This window comes from Colletotrichum spaethianum (assembly GCF_022836535.1).
Source record: "Colletotrichum spaethianum MAFF 239500 DNA, contig15, whole genome shotgun sequence".
NCBI lineage: Eukaryota > Fungi > Ascomycota > Sordariomycetes > Glomerellales > Glomerellaceae > Colletotrichum > Colletotrichum spaethianum.
This window is the reverse complement of record NW_026054785.1, coordinates 189202-210487: the sequence shown is the minus strand read 5'-3', so window position 1 is coordinate 210487 and position 21286 is coordinate 189202. Positions and strand designations below refer to the sequence as shown.

The 21286-nt window shown below is 48.9% G+C and overlaps 4 protein-coding genes across 4 annotated transcripts; 2 read left to right on the top strand and 2 right to left on the bottom strand.

Moving 5' to 3' along the window:
- Positions 1 to 1298: 1298 nt before the first annotated feature.
- ColSpa_06312 (1,4-beta-D-glucan cellobiohydrolase CEL6B) lies at positions 1299 to 2615 on the top strand (the record flags this gene model as incomplete). Its single annotated transcript, XM_049272524.1, has 4 exons — positions 1299 to 1850; positions 1904 to 2048; positions 2098 to 2180; positions 2235 to 2615. The coding sequence occupies 4 exons, from the start codon at positions 1299 to 1301 to the stop codon at positions 2613 to 2615; spliced, it is 1161 nt and encodes a 386-aa protein (XP_049128481.1).
- A 212-nt stretch (positions 2616 to 2827) lies between these two features.
- On the bottom strand, positions 2828 to 4663 carry ColSpa_06311 (cholesterol 7-alpha-monooxygenase; the record flags this gene model as incomplete). Its single annotated transcript, XM_049272523.1, has 4 exons — positions 2828 to 3048; positions 3120 to 3588; positions 3727 to 4405; positions 4464 to 4663. 4 exons carry the CDS (start codon positions 4661 to 4663, stop codon positions 2828 to 2830), a joined length of 1569 nt encoding a protein of 522 aa, XP_049128480.1.
- A 5407-nt stretch (positions 4664 to 10070) lies between these two features.
- Positions 10071 to 12587, bottom strand: ColSpa_06310 (phenol hydroxylase; the record flags this gene model as incomplete). Its single annotated transcript, XM_049272522.1, has 6 exons — positions 10071 to 11183; positions 11245 to 11507; positions 11542 to 12064; positions 12189 to 12363; positions 12447 to 12473; positions 12550 to 12587. 6 exons carry the CDS (start codon positions 12585 to 12587, stop codon positions 10071 to 10073), a joined length of 2139 nt encoding a protein of 712 aa, XP_049128479.1.
- A 2745-nt stretch (positions 12588 to 15332) lies between these two features.
- On the top strand, positions 15333 to 15787 carry ColSpa_06309 (uncharacterized protein; the record flags this gene model as incomplete). Its single annotated transcript, XM_049272521.1, has 2 exons — positions 15333 to 15482; positions 15536 to 15787. The coding sequence occupies 2 exons, from the start codon at positions 15333 to 15335 to the stop codon at positions 15785 to 15787; spliced, it is 402 nt and encodes a 133-aa protein (XP_049128478.1).
- Positions 15788 to 21286: the final 5499 nt, after the last annotated feature.

The following is a 21286-nucleotide window of genomic DNA, read 5'->3' as shown; positions in this document are numbered from 1 at the left end:
CTCGCTTGCGCAATTTCTCGAGGAACGAATTGCTGGGGTTGCAACTACCGACATGGGCGAAGAAGAAAGCTTACCAGGATCTCGGCTAGTTTCTCCATAAGCGAAGTGCTCTGGTGCTTACCAGCTAGACGTCTTATCGTTCAAGCTTTTCTTTTGGCGTCTTACAAAAATCTACACGTGCCAGTATGGTGGAACGACAGCGATTGCGCATCCAATCGCATACCCAGTATTTGAAGGCCGTTAGCTGCCACGTAGTCCGTGCTTTACACATCTCCAAGAAACCTTGCCAGTCATGAGCTCCCGGGTACTGCCAATCACTATATCGAGGTTCATCTGGACTTAGCGATGGCTTCACTGGGGTCGTGAAGCAGGGAGATCCGCAACTAAAAAAGCTCCAAAACGAAGCGCAGTCATCTCGATGGGTAGTGTTCCAGCCGCACAAGCTTCACGTCGTGCCTAACTGTCGACATTTTCGTGAATTTGGGCAATGATGTAACGTAAGTATTAGGAATCATCACTCACGGCAAAATTTTGTGTTGTAAGGGTAAATCCATCGCTTTGGTAAGTGAGCAAGGTTGCAGCGACGTTCGAAATCTTGGGCAATTATCCAACCGAGGCGCCATATATTTGCGTGTTGCAGTTATGGCAATCACAATTTCCCATGGCGAGACTCCCATCCCATCGTTTCCCCTGAGCCTCGCAATAGCTTATTACTTAGCACTGTTAACAGGCAAGCGCTTTGTTCGAGATTACCCGTAAGGCCACATTTCAAAAAGTAGACGGCCCGGCACGTAGTCCCATATTGGAGTTTTCGGAAGAGAACCTGACTCTTCCAATCGGGGCTCTTGGCCTGCTCGGCAAGCGAACCAGATGCCGGGCGCCATCACTAGGGCGGCAGCCGGAACCAAAGATCTTGTGGCAGGGCAATTTACTAGACACAGCTTACCATCCCACGTTTCCCCAACCTTGGCCTTTGGCCCTGCATGATGCGTCGATCCTACCCCAAAAAGGCGTCTCGGACGGAGGACTCTGTCATTTGCAGCCGCTTGGCCACGCATAGCCGTCGCATTGTGATGAGGCACCTTTCCTTCCGTTCCTCAGATGGCGATGTAAGCTCCGTGATTGAAGAAACGCCGTTGTTGAACTTGACTATGACACTTTAAACAACTATAAGAAGGGCCGTGACGGCCATGTAGATGTTATTGATGATTCTTCTCTTGCGATATGCAAACAAGCCCGCCGGTCGAGTAATTGCAACATCCATTTTTCTCCGCGATAGACTTGCCCGAATTTTCAAAATGCATTTCGCTTCGATTCTAACTATCCTTTCCACCTTGGGCGCTGTTGCGGCATCTCCACGCTATGGTGCCCGAGGCCACCACTTCCGCCGAGCAGGGACATCCAACGACTCGACCAACCCCTTTGAGGGCAAGAAGCTCTACGCCAACCCGGATTGGGCTGAGAAGCTTGAGCAGACCTACGACGCGTTTGTAGCCAAGGGTGACGGCGAGAACGCTGGAAAGGTCCGCACGATCCAGAACATCGGTACCTTCGTCTGGATCTCGAACACTGCGAGCTTGCCTAACATTGACACTGCCATCGAGCGCGCCCGCGCGGCCCAGGAGAAGACCGGCGAGGAACAGATCGTTGGTCTGGTACTCTACAACCTCCCTGACAGAGACTGCAGTGCGGGAGAGAGTGCCGGCGAATTTAGTAGCGAGGAGAACGGCCTGGAGCTGTACAAGGAGACCTACATCAAGCCCTACGCGGAGAAGCTGGCTGCCGCGAACAACTTGACTTTTGCCGTTATTCTTGAGCCTGATTCCCTTGCCAACCTTGTCACAAACTTGGTACGTCGATCTTACTGTTGTGGAGTACAATTTGCTGATTGTCAATGTCGTAGAACGTCGAGTTTTGCGCCAAGGCTCAACCGGTGTACGAGGAGGGTATTGCCCATGCCATCGCCAGCTTGCAGTTCAACCACGTAAACTTGTACATTGATGCTGCCCATGGAGGTTGGCTGGGCTGGGAGCCCAATCTGCAGCCTTGTAAGCTCTCGGTTCAAGTTGTGGCCGCATAAACTAACAGACTTGCCAGCGGCCGAGATCTTTGCGAAGGTTGTCCAGAAGGCTGGCAACAACACCAAGATCCGCGGGTTTTCCACCAACGTCTCCAACTATGTAAGTACCTTGACTAGTCTCCTTAGGTAGAAGAAAACACTAAGAAACTGTCAGAACCCTTTCCACGCCAACCCTCGTGCGAACTATACCGAGTGGAGCAACTCCTGGGACGAGAACCACTACGCCCTCTCCCTTGCACCTTACCTCGAGGCTGAGGGCCTGCCTTCCCGATTCATCATAGACCAAGGCCGTGTCTCCAACAGCAGGGAGGAGTGGGGTGAGTGGTGCAACGTCAACCCTGCCGGCTTCGGCATGCAACCCGGCACCCCGGTGAACAACACCCACATCGACTCGATTGTCTGGGTAAAGCCTGGTGGTGAGAGCGACGGACGCTGCGGGCTTGAGGGTGCGCCAGTAGCTGGTGCATGGTTTGATGAGTACGTGCAAATGCTCGTAGAGAACGCAGACTCCTCTATTGTCGCGAGCAAGGTCTAGGCATCAGAGCCTCAATAGGAGGGCCTATGATGAACCGATGTCTGACATGGTTGGAGTTTTCTTCTTTGTTCATTCTTAGTAGAGCCGTATCTATATTCACCATCAGAATGAATGAGAGCTTGAGGACGAGTGCATAGCCTTGTCGATTCTTCAAATCTTTGAGGCTTGCATGGGTTTTTATTACAAAACTTTCTCTAGCAACTAACATCACCTTACCAAAGCCTCCTCCAGCGGACTTTCGCGTCCCTATCCGGAGGTACAGCAGCCGACCCAAAGTAGTGCTTGTCGTCAATCGGCGGCCGATCGGATTTGGACCCATCCTTGCAAGTCCATTCCACAAACTCTATTTCGAATCTCGTTACAAGCATGGCAATGGTCAACAGAATTTCCTGTTTCGCAAAGAAGCGCCCGGGGCAAATTGATATGCCTCCACCTGAAGTGAAAATATCGTCAGTGACGTGCAATGCCGAACCAATGCTAGAGACCCAGAAGGAAGATATTTACCGTATGGAAAGAATTCACTGGGCTTTGCACCCATGACAAACTGCCTTTCCGTTGTCCGAACGCCTGTAGCTTCATCCACCTTCGCTACCTGCTGGATATGCCTCTCTGCCCAAAACTCCGAAGCAGGGTGACCTTCTTGGCTCCATATCTGCTCATCAAGATGCATGAGGTTCGTCAGGGCCTGTATCATGGAGCCCTTTTCCAAGCGATAGCCTTGAAGTTTTGTTGGCTCGACGACTTCTCTGGTGATGGCGATGGAAACGTGAAGGCGCATGCATTCAACGTAAATGGACTGCATCAGGGGCATGGAGAGGAGCTTTGCCGTGTCGAAGGAACGTTCTCCGGTAGCGGGGTCTTTTATCACTGTCTGGAGGGCCTCTTCACGGACTTCTTCAAACAACTTAGGATCCTGCAAAGCTTCCATCAGGGCCCAGGCAGTCACTGGTATAGTGTTTGCGTTGATCCTGAACTGTTAGCAATCGTACTTCCCAGCGGGCAACTCGTCGACCAAGTACTGAACTCACCCAAGCACTGAAATCATGTGAAAGCCTGCTCTAGTCTGCATAGTCATGTCTCTGTCAGCTAGCCACTTCATAAGCAAGCGCACGTAGCGGGATCCGAAGGTTGGTTCCCAATGCGAGTCAACATCGTGCCCCTCCCAGTCGAACGTGGAGAACGCGTCCTTCATGAACTTTTGTGTCATGCGGTTCAGCTTGTCGCGTTCTTCAACCGGCTTAGGGTTTATCCACTTCGGAAGACCGTATACCGCCTGAACTCCAATACTGTCAAAACGCCAAAATTGGTCGATGTAGTCGGGCACTAGCTCCAGGATTCGTGTGCCGCACAAAGACTTGAGCGCGCTCTCGGCCATATCCTTTCTCAAAAAGTCGAACAATCGTACCGTTGCCCATTCCCCCAAGGGCTGTTTTTCCAAGGAGTCGCCAAAGAACTTTGTGAACATGTTGGCTAGATGACTCGTGGATTCAGTCCTGGAAAGGTTGTCTACGGTGAGGTGATGCAGCTGGTACCAGTATCTCTGCTCTTGCGGCATGTTTTCCCAGCCTGGGGCTGGCGTCTTGTTGCGGGACGACTTGTCCTTAAGGAGCTTTTCGACATCTTCCTTTGAAGAACCTTGCAAGTTTTTGACAACCATCAGAATGAACTTTTCATAGCGGAAAGTGGACGACGACCGGAATATGGCCTGCACGCTCTCTCCGCCCTTCACGAGGTAAACACGCATAGGCCCAAGCCAGAATTTAACAACGTCGCTCCGGATCATTGCACGGCTTTGAAAGTTAAAGTCAGCCTCAGAACGCGTCAGTCTACAAAATCTGTGGCAACTACCTGGCACGCCCCATTAATGTGGGCAGGTCTGTCATGTACTGATACGTATTGCTAACGAATGGCAGGACCTCGGGTAGAGAGGGCGGCTCATCTTGACCACTTCTTGCGATAAGCAGATAAAGCGACGCAAGAATCACGACGCATGTGACAAGAGGATGGTCTGCTGCGAACTGCAATGAGCCGGGTGCTGTAACAGCCATGGTGGTAGTGAAAACCTAAAAGTAGGTATAATTATCGTGGAACATGCGGGCTGTGTGGTTGTGGAAGCTGGCGAGATGTGCGGGGTCAGCAGCCATTAGATGACGGGAAAGCGGAAGGATTTATGTGGCGCAAGTTGCTCCAAAATCAGAGAATGCGGTCAGTATGAATCGGGCTAGCGCCATTGGCGAGTGACAGGTGCGGAAGCGAGTAGTAGTCAGCATGCATGGCCTCGTCCCATATTGGCGGCCTAACAGTGAAATCGTTATTTGATTTCGGATGACTCTTTCGTGTTGGACGTTTCTTCAATGGTGCGCTGGCCAGCTAACCATTTATACCAAATTTAGCCCCACCTGCTTCATCATCACTCTCAGTATCCTCCAACGCCAAGCTCTTCATTCGCGACTCAACATCAGAGATATTGGAGGCCATGGTCCACCTTCCGTCCAATGTCGTTCTCGCCGAAGATGTGAAGCTGTCATGGTCCCTAAACGTTGGACGAACTCTCTTTCTCAGCAAATCAAAAGCGTCTCGCCGAATTCTTTGGGCCATTCTGCTGAACATGATCTGTCTTCGGATTTCGCCCTTGGCGCCCTGGGACGATAAAACATCTGGTACCCGCCAACTGATATACAAATTGTGGTGACTACTGCGGTGTTCCACTTGGGAGCGGCGCTCCTCAAAGTAGTACTGACATAATCGACAAAGAGGCTTGATGCTGCCGATAAACATCCATCCATGAAGAACCTGTCGGAAGCGATGTTGCCGCTTTTCTCAAGGCTGTCCAGAAGCAAGATTGCTGAGTGAACAATAGGGGAGAAAGTAAGCCTCTGGTATTCAGCTCGGATCCTCTCATCGAGATCTTTGAGCTGGATATCCTCGACGAATCCCCGAATTGTTCGCATCACATTCTCTTTGGACGTCATACGACCGATAATCCCATCCCCCGTCATACCGGTATTGGTACACTGGAAAGCACGAAACGGACCCTGAAGCCTTCGAACAGCTCCGGCCATAATTCTTTGGCCAAAAGAAAGAACTCAGTATCCTGGGTATAGGATAGAAGTCGGTTCATCATGTGCCACATCTTTGGCCAGCCAAACATGGATTTCTGCTGCATCCTACTTTCGCGGACTTGTCGTGCACAATGGCTTATGCACTCCCCTGGGTTTGAGGCTTGTAATCGTATCAGCCTTCGTAAGAGTTCGCCACGGCCGCCGATATCTGTAGAGAATAGGCAGAAAGCTTAGTTGAGTATCTTTGATTGGACGCTTGGATAGCCAACTTACATTCAGTTACAGAGGCAGACTCGTCCCAGGCAAAGTCAAGCGAGGCAAGGATATCTCTCAAGCGTATCGCAATCACTGCGTCTTGATTCCGTAAAAGTAAGCGATGGTTTCGCTAGGGTTCACCGAGTAATCCTTGTAATTGACCTTCCTCGGTATGAGAGAATCAAGCATTTAGCAAGACAGCCTTGAATCTCCATCTTCATTGCCGTCAGGTATGACGCGATTCGATCTCGATTGAACTGCAGAAAAAGACCAAGCAAGTGCCTTTGCGCACGGGGTTTGTCCTGTGGCAACGTCGCTGTGTGGAGAACATCAAGGAGAGTCGTGATGAAAAGAGAAGTACTCTCCATTTCTCTTGCAGAACGCTGATTTCAGGCAAACAAGTATTCTATAACGTCCCTCACAGCTGGTTGTGGCTCTAGTACCATGACCGAGGTGGTGGTACGGCATCTATCTCCCTTGACGCTGTCGCATACGTGGGTGAGTTTGTAGACAAAGGCTTGAAACATTTGTTTTGGATCTCTTCGATGATCGACATTTTCACAATTGACATAGTCAGCAATCTCCTTCATCTCGATATTCAAGGCTTTGAGAAGGACGAGGGGCTCGTAAAACCTCCCCAGTGCTTTGGATTTCATCGGAACTGTCTCGGCTGGAGGTTATTCTCAGTTACCAATCAGACATTCAAGCTACTGGAACACAAAGAGGGAAACCAATAGTTCAGTGGTTGCGAATCCATATTTAGTTTTACCGGTCAAATTGACAGGTTTGCTGGGTTTTCCTTTTACAGTCATCTATGAGTCATTTGTTCAGCTGTAGTTGTCCATGTTATTTTGTACGTTTGAAGGCGTCCCAAAGACTCTCAACTACTTTTCGGGAGGATCAGGTGGCGTAATCGTGCTCAAACTCGATGACTGTATCAGAAGCAAAAGGCCACTCCACCTCCTCATCAAGCGAACCTCCCAACATATTTAAGGTTAAGTTATTGGTCTGTCCACGATGGATCATGTTCAGCTCCCAGTATCCCGGATGCCTGATAGGCACCTGAACCACGAAGCTTAGTTGCCGGGACAAAGCTTGATATGCTTGTGCAAGATGATAGGTGGTAATGGTCCCAATGACATTACGCAGCATCTTTACTACAGTTCTACCGTTGCATGATGGTAGCTAGCTTCTCAAGAGTTAACGTCCATGACTATCTGGTTCAGTATTTACTTGTGACAGAAAGATTGATGAGCGAAAATATATAAATCGGTACTATCTTTCCACCAGCAACCCAAGTTTTATTTTTCTGTGCTCGGCGTTCAGGTATGATGTCTTACTATCTACCCCAACTCGGCACCTTATGAAACCAATAGCATCCTTGACCATCATTACACCTCGATTATCTTATACTTCTCATCAGAGATCTCTCCTGGCGGCCTTTTGAATCACCAACTCCGCTTGTGTTTGTTTTCACAAGTTAAAATTTTCATACACGATGGACTTCACAACTGGGCATCCTGATCCCGGCGAAGATCCATACTTTAGCCCCGAATCATACGACCTCGCTAGCGCCGGTAATAATTCACAAGTCTTTAGTAACGTATAGCAAGAAGTAACAGCTTTGCAGAAAATCCCGGAGAGGCCGTCAATGGTCATCTTGAAGGCTTCGAGAGTTCACTTGTACCACAATCAACTGATTCGGAGAATCATGGGCCAGATTCAATTCATATCGATAACCCCAGCGACGCCACAGAAATCTTCAGTTTGGGTGATCAAGCAAGCTCAGGTGTCGCTCCGCTTCTGACTTTGGCAGCAAGCTACATCTGCAAAGGCCAAGATGATCCTACTTTGAAATTAGGAACGAATACTGTTGGTGTGTCTTCGACCGCTCTGTATGGACCAAATGCGACGACTTAGTTGTCAAATTCAACACACGCTTCTAGCCTCGATCCCCATGCCCATGGGTTGGCTGGATTCTGTGCTGTGTCCAAACATAGATCTTGGAGCCCCACTGTCTTTGCCCCAGTCCACTGATCCCAGCGATGAATCCTTGGTTCCCTTTTGTTTTTTTCCAGTGATTTTACCCCCCCATACTTTCCAAGGAGCCCTGGCTAAACAGTGCTAGACTCTCATCCAGATCACGTTCATTGCAAAGTGCATAAAACGTTGTACGAGATTGGAAACAAGTTCAAGTGTGTTGTCGGCCTATGATTATGGCTTTGAGCGCCCTCTACTGATATGTCCACAGGCGGCACAAAAGAAGACATGAGCGTCCCGTTCAATGCAAGAATTGCAATAGAAGGTTTCCGTCCAGAAAGGAGTATCACGAGCACTGCTACCGATACCACAAGAAATAGGCCAAGGAAGAAAACATTCCAGACCCACGTCGGCGATGCTTACTGTGTCGACAAAGGGTTTCGAAGGCCTCTCATCTCTATAACGCGGTAATAGGTGGCTTGCCTACAAAAAGCCAAACAGCCATGCTCTCTGACTCTGAGGAAGACTGATGGCATTGGCCTTCCATCTGTTTAGGCAGGAAGAGCAACTTAAAGTTTGCAGATCATGGAACAGCCACTCTCGGGGAACACGAATCCTGACTCATTACTCCAGGCGATGCTATTTCAAAGATGTAGATCACTGTTACCTTGGCGTATATTCTGGTGGTATAAACATCTTTGCTTAGTACCTGCCTGTGATTAAGTTGAGACTGAAATTTAACATGTTCCGGGACTAAACCTTTCTCGTCTACTACGGTTAATCAGTTTGTAGGACTCTAGCTGGCTCATCTCAAACCCAACTAAACAGATTCACATACTGAGTCTTGCTCATAGAAACCGTCACTCCGCAAGAAAAGCTGAGAGCTTCTCAATAACATCGACTCCTCTCTCACAAACAGCCCATAATGAAATTCATCCCTCTCGTCGCCGTTACTACTCTCCTGGCCTCGAGTGTCCTGGCCGCTCCCTCCGAGGGCATTATGTTGAGTCGTCGGGACTGCTTCGACTGTACATATACCACGTCTTTGACCGATCGCTGTAAGGGAAATTGCGGCAGTGACGAGAAGGATGGCGACGGTCAACTGTGCAAGACATGTATCAGCGGCTGTCCGGCCGCTTCAGGAAGCGACAGAAATGGTTGCACCCTTGTAAGCTGCTAGATGTAAAATTCAAATGTCTACTTGCTGCTATGGACAGGGACCATGCCTAGTGTGCATTTTGTTCACATTTAACAACAACCAGTTCAAATTGATTTCGCAACTACCTCAAACAACAGTGTCTTCGAGTTATAATTTTGAGGGGCGTCGAAATGAGCACAAGTTCATTCTATTGGCCAGACTAAACGATACAACAAGCAGTCACATGATGATCATTCTAGTTTGCCTTGTCCACTGCGGCTCTCCTTCTACTCTGCCGTGACGTAATCGCGGTCTTGAAATGAAATTTAGGCGACAATTAGTCACGTGTGACTGATGGGTTCAGTTGTATCAAAATGATCTCAGTAAGTTTTGCCTGTGCATATCGTGCGTTATGCTGAAAAGAAAGTGTTAATGCTCTCTGATATACGATAGATCTCCTACGCCGTGGAGGAACATCGAAAGACGACAACCTCGAACACTATTGGGACGGGGGTGCTCTGATCGACTATTACCCTATGAGTTTTCAGGGGAGGCAATGGAGGATTTGCCTGATTGTGTTGTGCATTCATCCGCATTTAGAGGAACAGAAACATGATGCTGCTTGATACTAGCACGGACTCATCTACAACACCTTTACATTAACTGCTATTATCTGGTGGTCTGAAACTGGTCTGTCGTCCCACTTCTGTATCTCTCCTCTGCATGCATGTGTCATTGGCGTCAAGATATCTGACCTGCTATTGTCATCCTCTTCGCTTTCGAGAGGAAGGCGCAAGGGAGTGACATCTCATCTATAATGTCCAGGAAGTCACCTTTGTAAGGGAGAAAACGGACAACAGCCAAGCGCACAGGTTTCAAGAGTCCACCGTCAGTTTTGGGGCAAAACACGTCTCTCGTGGTCAATCATGTGCCGCGTATTGGAATTTAATTGTCCACGCTAAGAGACAGAATTCTTGAAACTAAGCCAACTCTTTTCACCATCAGGCACCAAGCTGTCTTTTACTGTCGAATTGGCAAGGTCGTCTCATTGACACCATTGGTCCCGTTTGAGTTTCCATTCACTCCGTTCGTGCCATTAACATTCCCGGCACGGTTTCCCAATACAAGGCAGCCTTCAAAGTACTTCTGCAAATCATCAAAGTCCTCGAGCTCACCGATCCAGGCGACATACTGATCAGGTCGCGCGACGACGACGCATCCCCTCTGGTTGTCGATGCCATAGTTCTTGTAAGCTTCTCCATGGCCCTCATGGTAACTCTCATCGTCCACGAAAACCTTGTTGTAATCCCAGCCAGTGTGTGGGTCAAAGGGATGTAGAATGTCAGGGAAATCTCTCAGCAGCTCGGTATCAGTGCGTTTCGAAGAGTGAACTGTGAGGACCTCAATGACGCTGTCAATAGGGGCTCCAGGAGGAGTGGCCCTGTGCAGAAAGCTCTCGGGAGCGTCAAGTGAAGCGCAGAACTTGTCGACGCGGGCCTTCTGGGCAGCATCCAGAATATTTCCTGCGAAGAGAACAACGCGGAAACGGCCGTCCGCCTTGAGTCTCTCCTGGAAGTGCCACGGGCGTGCACAAGCCTGGTTGAGGACCTTGAAGCTGTTGAAGCGCATGCCGACAGGCAATCCAGGTGCAAGAGCCTGCTTTTTCTTGAAGTCCTCTTCAGAGATGGCTGCAACGGACTCAAGAACCTTACTACCGTCACCCTGCTTCAACGAATCGCCAGCCTTGACGACGAGATTGCTGGCGCCGTAATCAACCGACAGCCCAGAGGCAAACATGTTTCCCTTGAGGAAAGCATCCTTGAACTCCTCCATGCTGACTCCTTCGGCGTCCATGACATCCTTGGCCGGGCGGCCAGAGAAGAGACGGCTAAAGCGGTGGTCGAACTCAATTAGATCCTGTGCAACACGACGACGCTCACTCTGGTATGTGCTCAAGATCTCGCGCTTTGCGATGCCTTTGGCGGCTAGAGCAATCTTCCAGCCGAGGTTGTAAGTGTCTTGCATGGAGACATTCATGCCTTGACCAGCCTTCGGGGAGTGGGTGTGAACAGCATCTCCAGCAAGGAAAACACGGCTATGGGCGTCGAAGGTGGTACCGACCCTTTGACCAATCTGGCAAAGACAATCAATATGTCTTCTGTACACAGTGACAGGGATATTGCATAATGCTCACCTGATACGCGGTCCACCAGTCGCAGTACTCGTAGTCGATCTTGTAGGGGCTAAGGATCTTCTGGGCGGCGCAAAAAATTATTTCGGGCGTGATCTTGGATCGGTCTGCCCTTCCAGATGCATCAGGCGTAACCTCCTTCAATTGAATATAGAGACGGACGAGTTTGTTCTCTCTGGGGATAACCATCAAACTGCCGTTTTCAGCAGAGTGGATGGCGCATCGCATACGGATATCGGCTGTTTCACTCCGGTTAATACCAACTACTGGTTCAAATTCAGCACGAATATGGCAACCTACGAAAATCAGTGATGGGGATGATGTCCATCACGCCCCAGATGAAGTCAGTAGCCTCTCCGTCGAGCTCAAACCCGAGAGCTCTTCTAGTCCAGCTACGAGCGCCATCACAGCCAATGACGTACTTAGCATGAACAATCTCACTTGCTCCAGCTCGAGCCTGGCTCTTCTTGATCAGGTCCTCTTCATCGTCATCCTGCACGAGGTTGCTTCGGAAGAGACCGTCAGCAATCTTGCTTGCGTTGGCCACTTGAGGGGGCGTAGCCTCTTCCTCTGAGAGTTGACGAAGCTTCACAGTCACAGGGTAGGCAGAGTCGTCGTTAACCTTGGACTCGTCAATGTCGAGAGACTCAGGGAGGACCCCACGCTCGACTTTGATCTGGTCCTTGGAGTACTTCTTAATGTTTTCGAGGAAAAACCGCTCGATACGTCCCTGCTGCAAGACGATCTGTTGGAAGCGCGAGAGGCCCACGATGGTGTCTGGGATTCTGTCACTGCGGCGGATGATACCATCATTGCCAGGGTTCTAAGGACGCATAAGTACTCTTACTTTTTCTGGAGCTACCGTTCATGTGTTTTACATACCCACATGCAGATCTAAAAGAGCTAGTCAGCGAGATATCTTTGTAGCAAATCACAACATATCATACCTCAATCATGTGATTGGCCTCCTTCCACGCGCGATCCGCGAAGCCAAGAGAATCAAATATCTCCAGACTGCGACATTGAAGGCCGTCGGCCTGGCCGCAAAAGACCTTTGTGCCTCTCTTGTCGACGATGCGGGCTTTGACGCCGCAATGTGCCATCCAGGCGGCAGCCATTAACCTGCGCGTTTAGTGGTTAGCCCATGCTACCATCGGTTGGGAAAGGAGAGCATGGTGGCGCCCATGCGCCGCGTCTAGACTCACCCGGAAGGGCCGGCACCGATGATGAGCCTGTGGAACAAAACGTCAGTGAATCTTTCATCTTCATGACTACAGGAAAGACTAGGTGATGTGCGGCTGGGCTTACACATCGACTTTGGACTCGAGAACCTGGTCAGTCGCCATCTTGGTAGGTATAGTTCAGCGCAACGTCAAAAGAGACTGCTTGAATACGCCGATGATTAAGGTTTGTTTGGCTTGAGAGAAGAAAGAGCAAGGAGACGAAGAAGAGCGTCCGTGAACAAGACGAAGCGAGATGGTTTGCATAAGCTATCGCTCAGGTCGCGGGGCCAGCGAGCATCTTGACTCGTCGTCGAAAGCAGCTTCTTTCTGCTCATTCCTTGACTGGTTCTCCCCACCCGCAGTCGAAGAACTCTTGGTCCGAAAGGCGATTGGTTGAACGCAAGAAATGAGCTGATAAAGCAACAGGATGCTATTCAACGTCTCAAGTGCCGCGAATGCGGGGTTGTGTGCTACGGCTGGCGGAGAAAATTTGTGGGACATGGGCTTATCCCTCCAACGTCCGGGAGCGTCCCGCTGGCGAGGGCCCGGTTCATGGATTATAGCCGATCTGATCCCTTTTTGGGCTCGAGTCAGCGGGTGGCCAGGACCGAATTGGAAGAGCTCATTGCTTGCCCATGCGCCAGCCATTCCCTAGTTACGCGGTTCCCTGGCTATTGGGCCGTGGACAGCGGATTGCGATGGTGCGCCATTTAACGTGGGGGTCAACACAACGCGGCTACGGCATTACGAATGCAGCACACTCTTCAATCCAGCAAGATGCAGGGCTCTGTTGCCTCGCTCGGTTCAAAAGCTTATCTTCAGGAAGAACGATGTATGTAAGCCAGTAGCCCCCCTGTCGACTTATTTTTACAAAAGGAGACACAACATGAATGAGTTGGAACTACAGACCTTTGCCAGTCTTCCCGGAATTGTGTATTCTGACGAGTCTAACACCAATAGTTAACTGATAATAAAAGTGTAGATGGAATTCTGTGTCATCCCATGGTAGTCAGAAACCATGCTAAGCGAGGTGCTTCATATTGTTGCGTCTCGATACCATGGTACAGTAGATCCCACGAGTTTTTTTTCTTCTTGGCCACGCCAGAGTCATGAACTTTTGCCCCACGCCCACCCGGCCGTTAATTATGGGACAGAAGGAAACTGCAACCGTAATTTGTGGGCGATAGTACAACCTCTTGGCGATTCCACACCAGCAGTCGCAACCCATTCGTTTCATGACCTGTTGACGTGGCACTGATGCGTAACAACGACAAATGTACTGGAGCCTTCGCAAATCCCCAATGAAAGTACAATAATGAGATTCATACCATGATAGCGCCTAGTTTGATGGGTGACTAGTTGCACAAACTGGGGTCTTGCGTGCAGCCTTCTTCGGAAGACAAAATAAATGTCATGTCTACAGAAGATATAGAGACTCAGGACCCTTGGGAGTATGTCTCTTTACGGAGAACCCCCTGGCAACTTCAATATGCAAGCATGGGTGGTTCTTCGCCCAGGTTCGTGCCTTTGTACATACACTATGTAGTACGCTGTAATCTGTGTCCACAGAATTACTGGTTGCCCCTCTTGGTTATCTATGGTCCATCTCGTCGCTGCATCTAACATGACTCAGTCAGATATGTTGCATGTTGACGAGTGGCTTCTTATTTAATTTGTTCTTGCAACATACAGAGTAAAATTGGTCAACTCGGGTTACCAGGCATAATACGCCCAGGGGCATTGAAAGGGTCCATCAGGACTACTCCGGGACCAATGCCCCAAAAGTAGAAGGATCGACCTACTGCACCTCAAAATCCAAGCAAGAGGATCCGGCTATGGGTTCCGTTGAGCCGATGTCTTGGAATTGGAGTCCCGTAGTGTAGTTGGGGCGCGGAAAGCTACTGAATGCGACAGTACGGAGGAAGGCTTTCGAGTTGTGCCGAAATGACGAGCGCTCCTGATGGCACTTACGGATTCGTTCTCTTCCTTTGTTTGACGATGGATTAAGCGAGATGCCAAGCGGAATACTGGAGCAATGGCCAGGGGAGGAACGGCAATGCATGTCGAAGATGATATGCTGTTTAGACACCAGGGAAAAGGTGCTAGTGTTACTCAACAACGTTCCCAATGAAGCCCACCTGTTGTAAAAGGAAACTATTTCTGACGGCAAGCCGTTACTGGGCGTCTAGAGCCTAGAATTTGACGCACGTCGGTTTTCCACATCATCTTAGCGTTATCTTCATGTTCGCGCATTGATATTTGCTGAGCCCGCAACGCCTTGATTTCACACGAATCATGCTTCCGCCGGGCCACTGTCCGGTCCCCCGAAGAACGCGTCGATCGTGCGATTTGGTTCTCACCGTGTTGTATCCAGAGTGGAATTTTGCTGGGGTCGTCTCCTCTGTCACCGTTACTATGCAAAGCGGAGCGGGCCCCATAACATTACTTACCCCTGGCGATTTTGGGAGATACACACTCGAAGCGTAAGGCTTTAGCCGTAATATCCATGACCATCAAGTCGAGGAGGTGCTCCAAACACAGCAAGGACTTTTTCTGAGCTGGTATCCCTGCAGTCTCTTTGCGATCGACAAGATGTGCCTGAATTTTCGGAACAGGAGCCAGGGGTTTGGAGACGAGGTAGACCTAAGTCGGATAACAACGAGAGCAGTGACGAATTGCCGGTTCAAGCCTCTAGACCTGACCCAATCGTCTGCGCGCCTCAGGGTTTTTGTTCATGGGTTTCGCCTGCAGTTATTTACACTTCGACATCCCTTCGGAATTTATAATTTCGGCATAGCTGCTGGACTCAGCTACCCTCTCTTTTTTTCCCACTATCAGTGTCTTCATGTGTTGGTTCTGCCTTTCACCATGTCAGCCGAAGCCGAGAAATTCATCCGAGAAGTCTGGGGGCTCCAAGGTGCTGCGTACCTTGTAGTCGGGATGCGATACTACAGCCGGATCTCTACGTTGGGATGGCGAAAGGTTTCCTGGGACGACCTCCTGATGGGCGTCGCAACTGTGAGTTTACTCTAACGAACCGTACAAGAAACGTATCTGACAGCCGTGCCTAGCTTGTGTACACAGCCGAATCAGTTGCAGCATATTACGTCGTGGCGTTCTGGAAAGGATTCGCCAATAATGGCATGACCGACGAGCAACGGGCTACTCTAGATCCAGCATCGGAAGAGTGGCAGTTGCGAGTCAATGGATCCAAGACTCATGTCATTGGCCTCCTATTGTATACAACTCTACTATGGCTGTTGAAGGCTTGCTGGGTCATCTACTACTCGCGCCTGACGTATGTCACACTGTCAACTACGTAGGCGATTCTAAGTACTGACACTCGGAAAAGGGATGGCGTACACAAGATGAAGCGGATCATATTCTGGGCCATGATCATCATGCCAGTCACCTACGTTGCCTGTCTCTTAGTTGCATTTTTGAAATGCATACCATTTGAACATCAATGGCAAATCAATCCTTCGCCAGGCAGTAAGTGGCGTAAACTCCTATTTGGGAAACACTCATACTCATGTAACAGACTCCTGCATGCCCGCAATCTCCACTCTTCAGACAGTCTTCGTTATGGCCATGAACACTTCCACCGACTTCTACCTGATGGCTATCCCGCTGCCAGTATGTCAATCCTCTCTCTCCTTGGGTGTAGTTGCGGATTGCAACACTATTGAGTGCTTGCTTAACAAAATATAGATGGTTTGGAAGTCACACCTTCCCTGGCGGAAGAAGATGACCCTTATGGTTATGTTTAGTGGGGGTTTCCTTGAGATGGCTTTCGGTATAATGCGTTGCGTTTCTATTCTTACAGTAAGTAATGAACCCGAAACACAAGACAAAGGCATGCACTAACACTTGTCCCACCAGGCTGGCGATACCGACCCCGCGCAATCCGGATACTGGTCCGTTCGAGAGTCTTTTGTTTCTGTAGTGCTTACAAACATGCCGATGGTCTACCCCCTCTTCAAGAGCTTCATCGATAAAAGCCGCAACATGAGTACCAACAAGAAAAGCACCATAGGCGACAGCAACGGCTACCGACTCGGAAGCTATCCAGGGAAACAAGGGCCTAGGAGCGGAAGTCATCCACTGTCCATTCCAAATGACACAACATGGGGCTCAGATGAAAATATTGTCTCCAGCAACGTTGAGAAAACGATCGGCAGCGAAGAGACTTCGGTCGGCTCTTCTGACAAGCATCCTCAGAGCCCCTACATGCCTCAAGGCCACAATACTGCAGAAATAGCATCTGAGCTCAATCGGATTAAGAATCGTCACTCGATGAGAACAAAAAGACAAGAAGGCAATGGACAAAACCACATCAAGGTCACTAAAGAGTACACCATCTCAAGGGCTGATACCGAACTTGCAACACAGGATAGAAGGATATTATGAAAGAACAGTATAAATATTATCCAACTGTTGGAATAACAGCACCAGCTGGTTGTACGACACGCACGACTCAGGGACACACATCATGGCAGAGGGCACAGACTGGATATTCGGCTCTCGGTTATCCATTGAGGGGATCAAAAGTATATTCATGCCGAACTGACTCAGGGACGTACGAGATCATATATCTTGTGTACGAAAGCCAAGTCTTGTAGTTAGGAAGATAATCACGGAAAATACATCTTTGGTTCACCCTAACTTTAACCCGAGTACGATCGTACAAACGGGTTCTCTCAGGAAGAGAGAATCCATTCAACACTGATCAGTGGTTGCTTGGCAATCCGTGCGATTGCTTTGTGCAATCACAGATTAGCAAGAGTGAAGAGACAAGACTTAGGCTTTACGGCCGGGCTACCGGGTAGTCTTGCACTTCGTGCGAGGCGAGAAATCCTCAGGGATACCTAAGGGGTCACGCTAGAAAGTCTCTTGTGCTAAGAAGCCTTAATCCTACCTATTGTCGCCTGCTAAGCTGAACCGGGTAGATAGGATAAAGACGACTTTTGCTTTACTATCGTACAAGACAGATTCCCGTTGTCGCCTGCTAAGCTGAACCGGACGAGAATCTTTATTGTACTGTACGTAGAGTACAAAGTGTGCGCCACGGCACCAAACAAACCAATTTTGACGTCGTACGATACGAAACGACTACCGAACACAACATGGCTTCCCAAGAGGATCCAGAAGACAATCGTCAAAGCCAATATGACAATATTGATGGATACCTGCCAACGTACGAAGAAATAAGTGCAAGGAGCGAAGTCCCACTGCACACGTGGAAGAAGACTGTGAATCCTAGACGCTGGGGAAATCCAGTCGATATTACACAGGCACCGTCCGAAGAAGAGATGACTACGTACATTGCGTACATCAACATGGAAATGCTTCATCTTAGGCAATCAAAGGAAAACCTGACAATATCACTGTACGAAGATTTTAACGAATGGTCTACCTTCCAATGGGAAAAGGTCTATCGTGCGTTCAGGGCAGAGTTCATACGACTTATTGAGCTAAAGGGATTCCGATTACCGCCAATAAGAAATGTGAATCAACAGCTAGTTGAATTCATCAAGGAGATTGGGAGGAAGTTTGATGAGCAAGAAGAACAGCTTTCTACTCGTACAGCACTTACACCAAGTCGTACGATTACAACAACTCAAACACCTGTTCGAAACCCTGAATCAACTTTACCCCAAAACACAGCTGAACCGACAACAGAGCCAATCAAGCCCCCGTACGATACACAGACAACTCAAACATCAATTGTACGAGAGCAGTCACAATCAGCTTCAGGAAACATGCCTCCTGGAACAAGATTCACACAGGAGGTTGAGAGTTTCCCACAAATCCAGGGTCGTACAACACCTTTACATCAAGGAGACAGCATCTATGACCTACCACCAAGACGAATAGTCCAGAATGGATTGTGCGAGCCAACTACAATCTCAATCTTCCAGAAGGGATGGAGAAAGGACAGGAATTATACGGGCAAGCCGTACGATATCCTGTACGACAAGGCAAAGGTCTTTATCAGTTTTTGTCGACGCCTCAGGATCACTGAAGATCAATACCATGCAGTATTTCCTGATATCTTGGCTGATCGTGCGGAAGAGTTTTATCTCCATCACATTGGACCAACAAGGAGATGGGACGAGATGTACAACATGTTAGAAATGCACTTTAACACTAACATCAACCACACTCTCTATTGGACAGATTGGACAAGTCTATCCTTCGCACGAGTCAGACAAGACAATCCAGACAAGAATCTGATGGACGTATTAGAGATACTCTTAGACAAGATACCCCTCGTACAGCGGGCACTTGGCCCAGGTTTTCAGGGGGAGATTATGCTTCGTACGCAAGTCACCCAAGCGTGCAGAGGTGTACTAGAGCTAGAAACTGCTCTAAGCAATCTTAAAGCACATCACACATGCGAGCAATTCTTTTCTAGCCTAAGAGCATCACTACAGGTCGCTTTAGACAGGAAGTCTATGTCGCACGACATCAACTTTGTGGATAGAAGATACTCTAACAACAAGAGTTACCCACGACCATCGTACAATAGACCGTCAGACAACAGAGGATCTTCTCGACAACCTTGGAAAGGTCAACCTTCATCACGACCTAGGTTTAATCGTGCAATATCTAAGAAAAGATGTTTTGTGTGCAAGAAGGAGGGTTGTTGGTCTACGAATCATTCGGACGAAGAACGTAATCGTGCGAAAGACCAATACCTTCAGGCATGCGGTATACTTGAACAAGAACCACAGAGAGATTTTGCCTCGTACCTTCTTGACTTTGAAGGAGAAAACCCAGTGGACGAATCGTGCGATGAGGAGGGAGAATTCACAGGAGATGAAGAGACATCAGCTTTCCTAATGTCTTCTTCATTCTTCCATCGCACGACAGGGGAGGATATTTTTTCATTACCAAAGACGTCAAAGGCCTGTCAATTCTTGTTGCACGATCCTTATATCTCATCGTACCAAGGGGAACTATGGGATACAGGAGCAGCGAAGTTCTCTACCGTAGGGAAACCTCAAGTGCTTGCATACCTACGGGAGAACCCTTGTACGGCAATATCCTGGGGACCAGGATCAGCAAACGTACGATTCGGGGCAAATGACTCAATCACATCGGTTGGCACTATGGAAATGGAGAATCAGCTTGGAAAGGTTACGTATCACATCCTTGATGCTCCTACTCCGTTCCTGTTTTCATTGTACGATGCAGACAGGTTAGGTGCATATTTCAACAACGTCGACAACGTGATTGTACGGCAGGATGGAAAACCTATCCCAGTCGTACGGAAATGGGGTCACCCATTCTTCAACCTTAGTCGCACAGAGGCCAGCATGTTCTTCACAGAAGGACAACTCCGAAGGCTTCACAGACGATTTGGACATCCTCGTACGGACCGTCTTTACCACCTCCTGAAGAAGGCTGGGCATCACAACATTGACATCAACATTCTAGAAAAGGTCCAGAAGTTTTGTCATCATTGTCAATCGCACGACTCAGCACCGAAGAGGTTTAAGTTCACACTTAAAGACGAAAGCTACTTCAACTATGAGATAGTTGTGGATGTCGTACGACTAAGAGACAAGAACGCCTTACACGTTATCGACACAGAGACAAGCTTCCAAGGAGCCACCTTCCTGAAGTCCTTATCTGCACGAGATACGTGGAATGCACTTTGCAAGTGCTGGATCAGCACGTACATTGGTCCACCAGACCATATCGTACATGACCCAGGTACAAACTTCGCATCAGCAGAATTCAGGAACTATGCCGACATCATGGGCATATCGTGCGAAGAAATGCCAGTAGAAGCCCACTGGGCAGTAGGCAAGATAGAAAGAGCTCACGCTCCTCTGAGGCGTGCGTACGATATCTTGTATGCTGAGCTTGGGCACAACACGGACGAGGAAACCATCCTCCAGATGGCTGTGAAGGCATTGAACGACACAGCTGGTCCGCACGGCATCGTACCTACACTACTTGTCTTTGGTACATATCCAAGGATTAACAAGGACTCACCTCCATCGCCCGAAATCACCCAAAGGGCAGAAGCAATCCAAAAGGCAATGAAAATGCTTCAGAGCATTCGTGCAGAAGTAGAGATCAATCGTGCGATCAACACCAGAAATGGCCCTAACCTCCAGAGCATACTATCACTACCGATCCAGAGTGAGGTTCTAGTATGGAGAGAAAACAAGGGATGGACTGGACCGTACAAAGTCCAGGCTATAGAAGGCCATACGGTGACAGTCAAGATGGTCAATGGTCCTACACAGTTTCGTGCGACACATGTCAAACCATACCATCAAGACACAGCACAGTCAGATTCAGATATCGCACGACCTATTCCTCAGAAACAGCCAAACAAGAGAGGAAGACCAAAGAAAGGCCAGAGAAGGGCTGTACGACAATCACCACGTACTAATCAGGCATTTCTATCTCAGAAAGAAAAAGACCACAAGGAGTTAGCAGAAAAGTTACGGCTTGACAATGTGATTACAACACCAGGTGCTCCGTACGAAGAGTCAGACCAAACAGAGATAGACAACCTTATTAACCAGGGAGTCTTTACCTTTGTACCGTACAATCCAAAAGAGCATGACCACCTCCGTATCTACAAGACACGGATGGTACGAGAGATCAAGAACTTGTCATCTAAGCCGTACGAGAAGTCAAGACTTGTCGTACAAGGGTATGGGGACTGGGAGAAAGAAGAACTCTTAACCCAGGCACCTACTATCCAACGGATGAGCCAAAGGCTCATACTTGCGATTGGACCTACCCTCGTGCGAGACTACAAATGCAAAGGGGAACTCAGAGACATAACCCAGGCA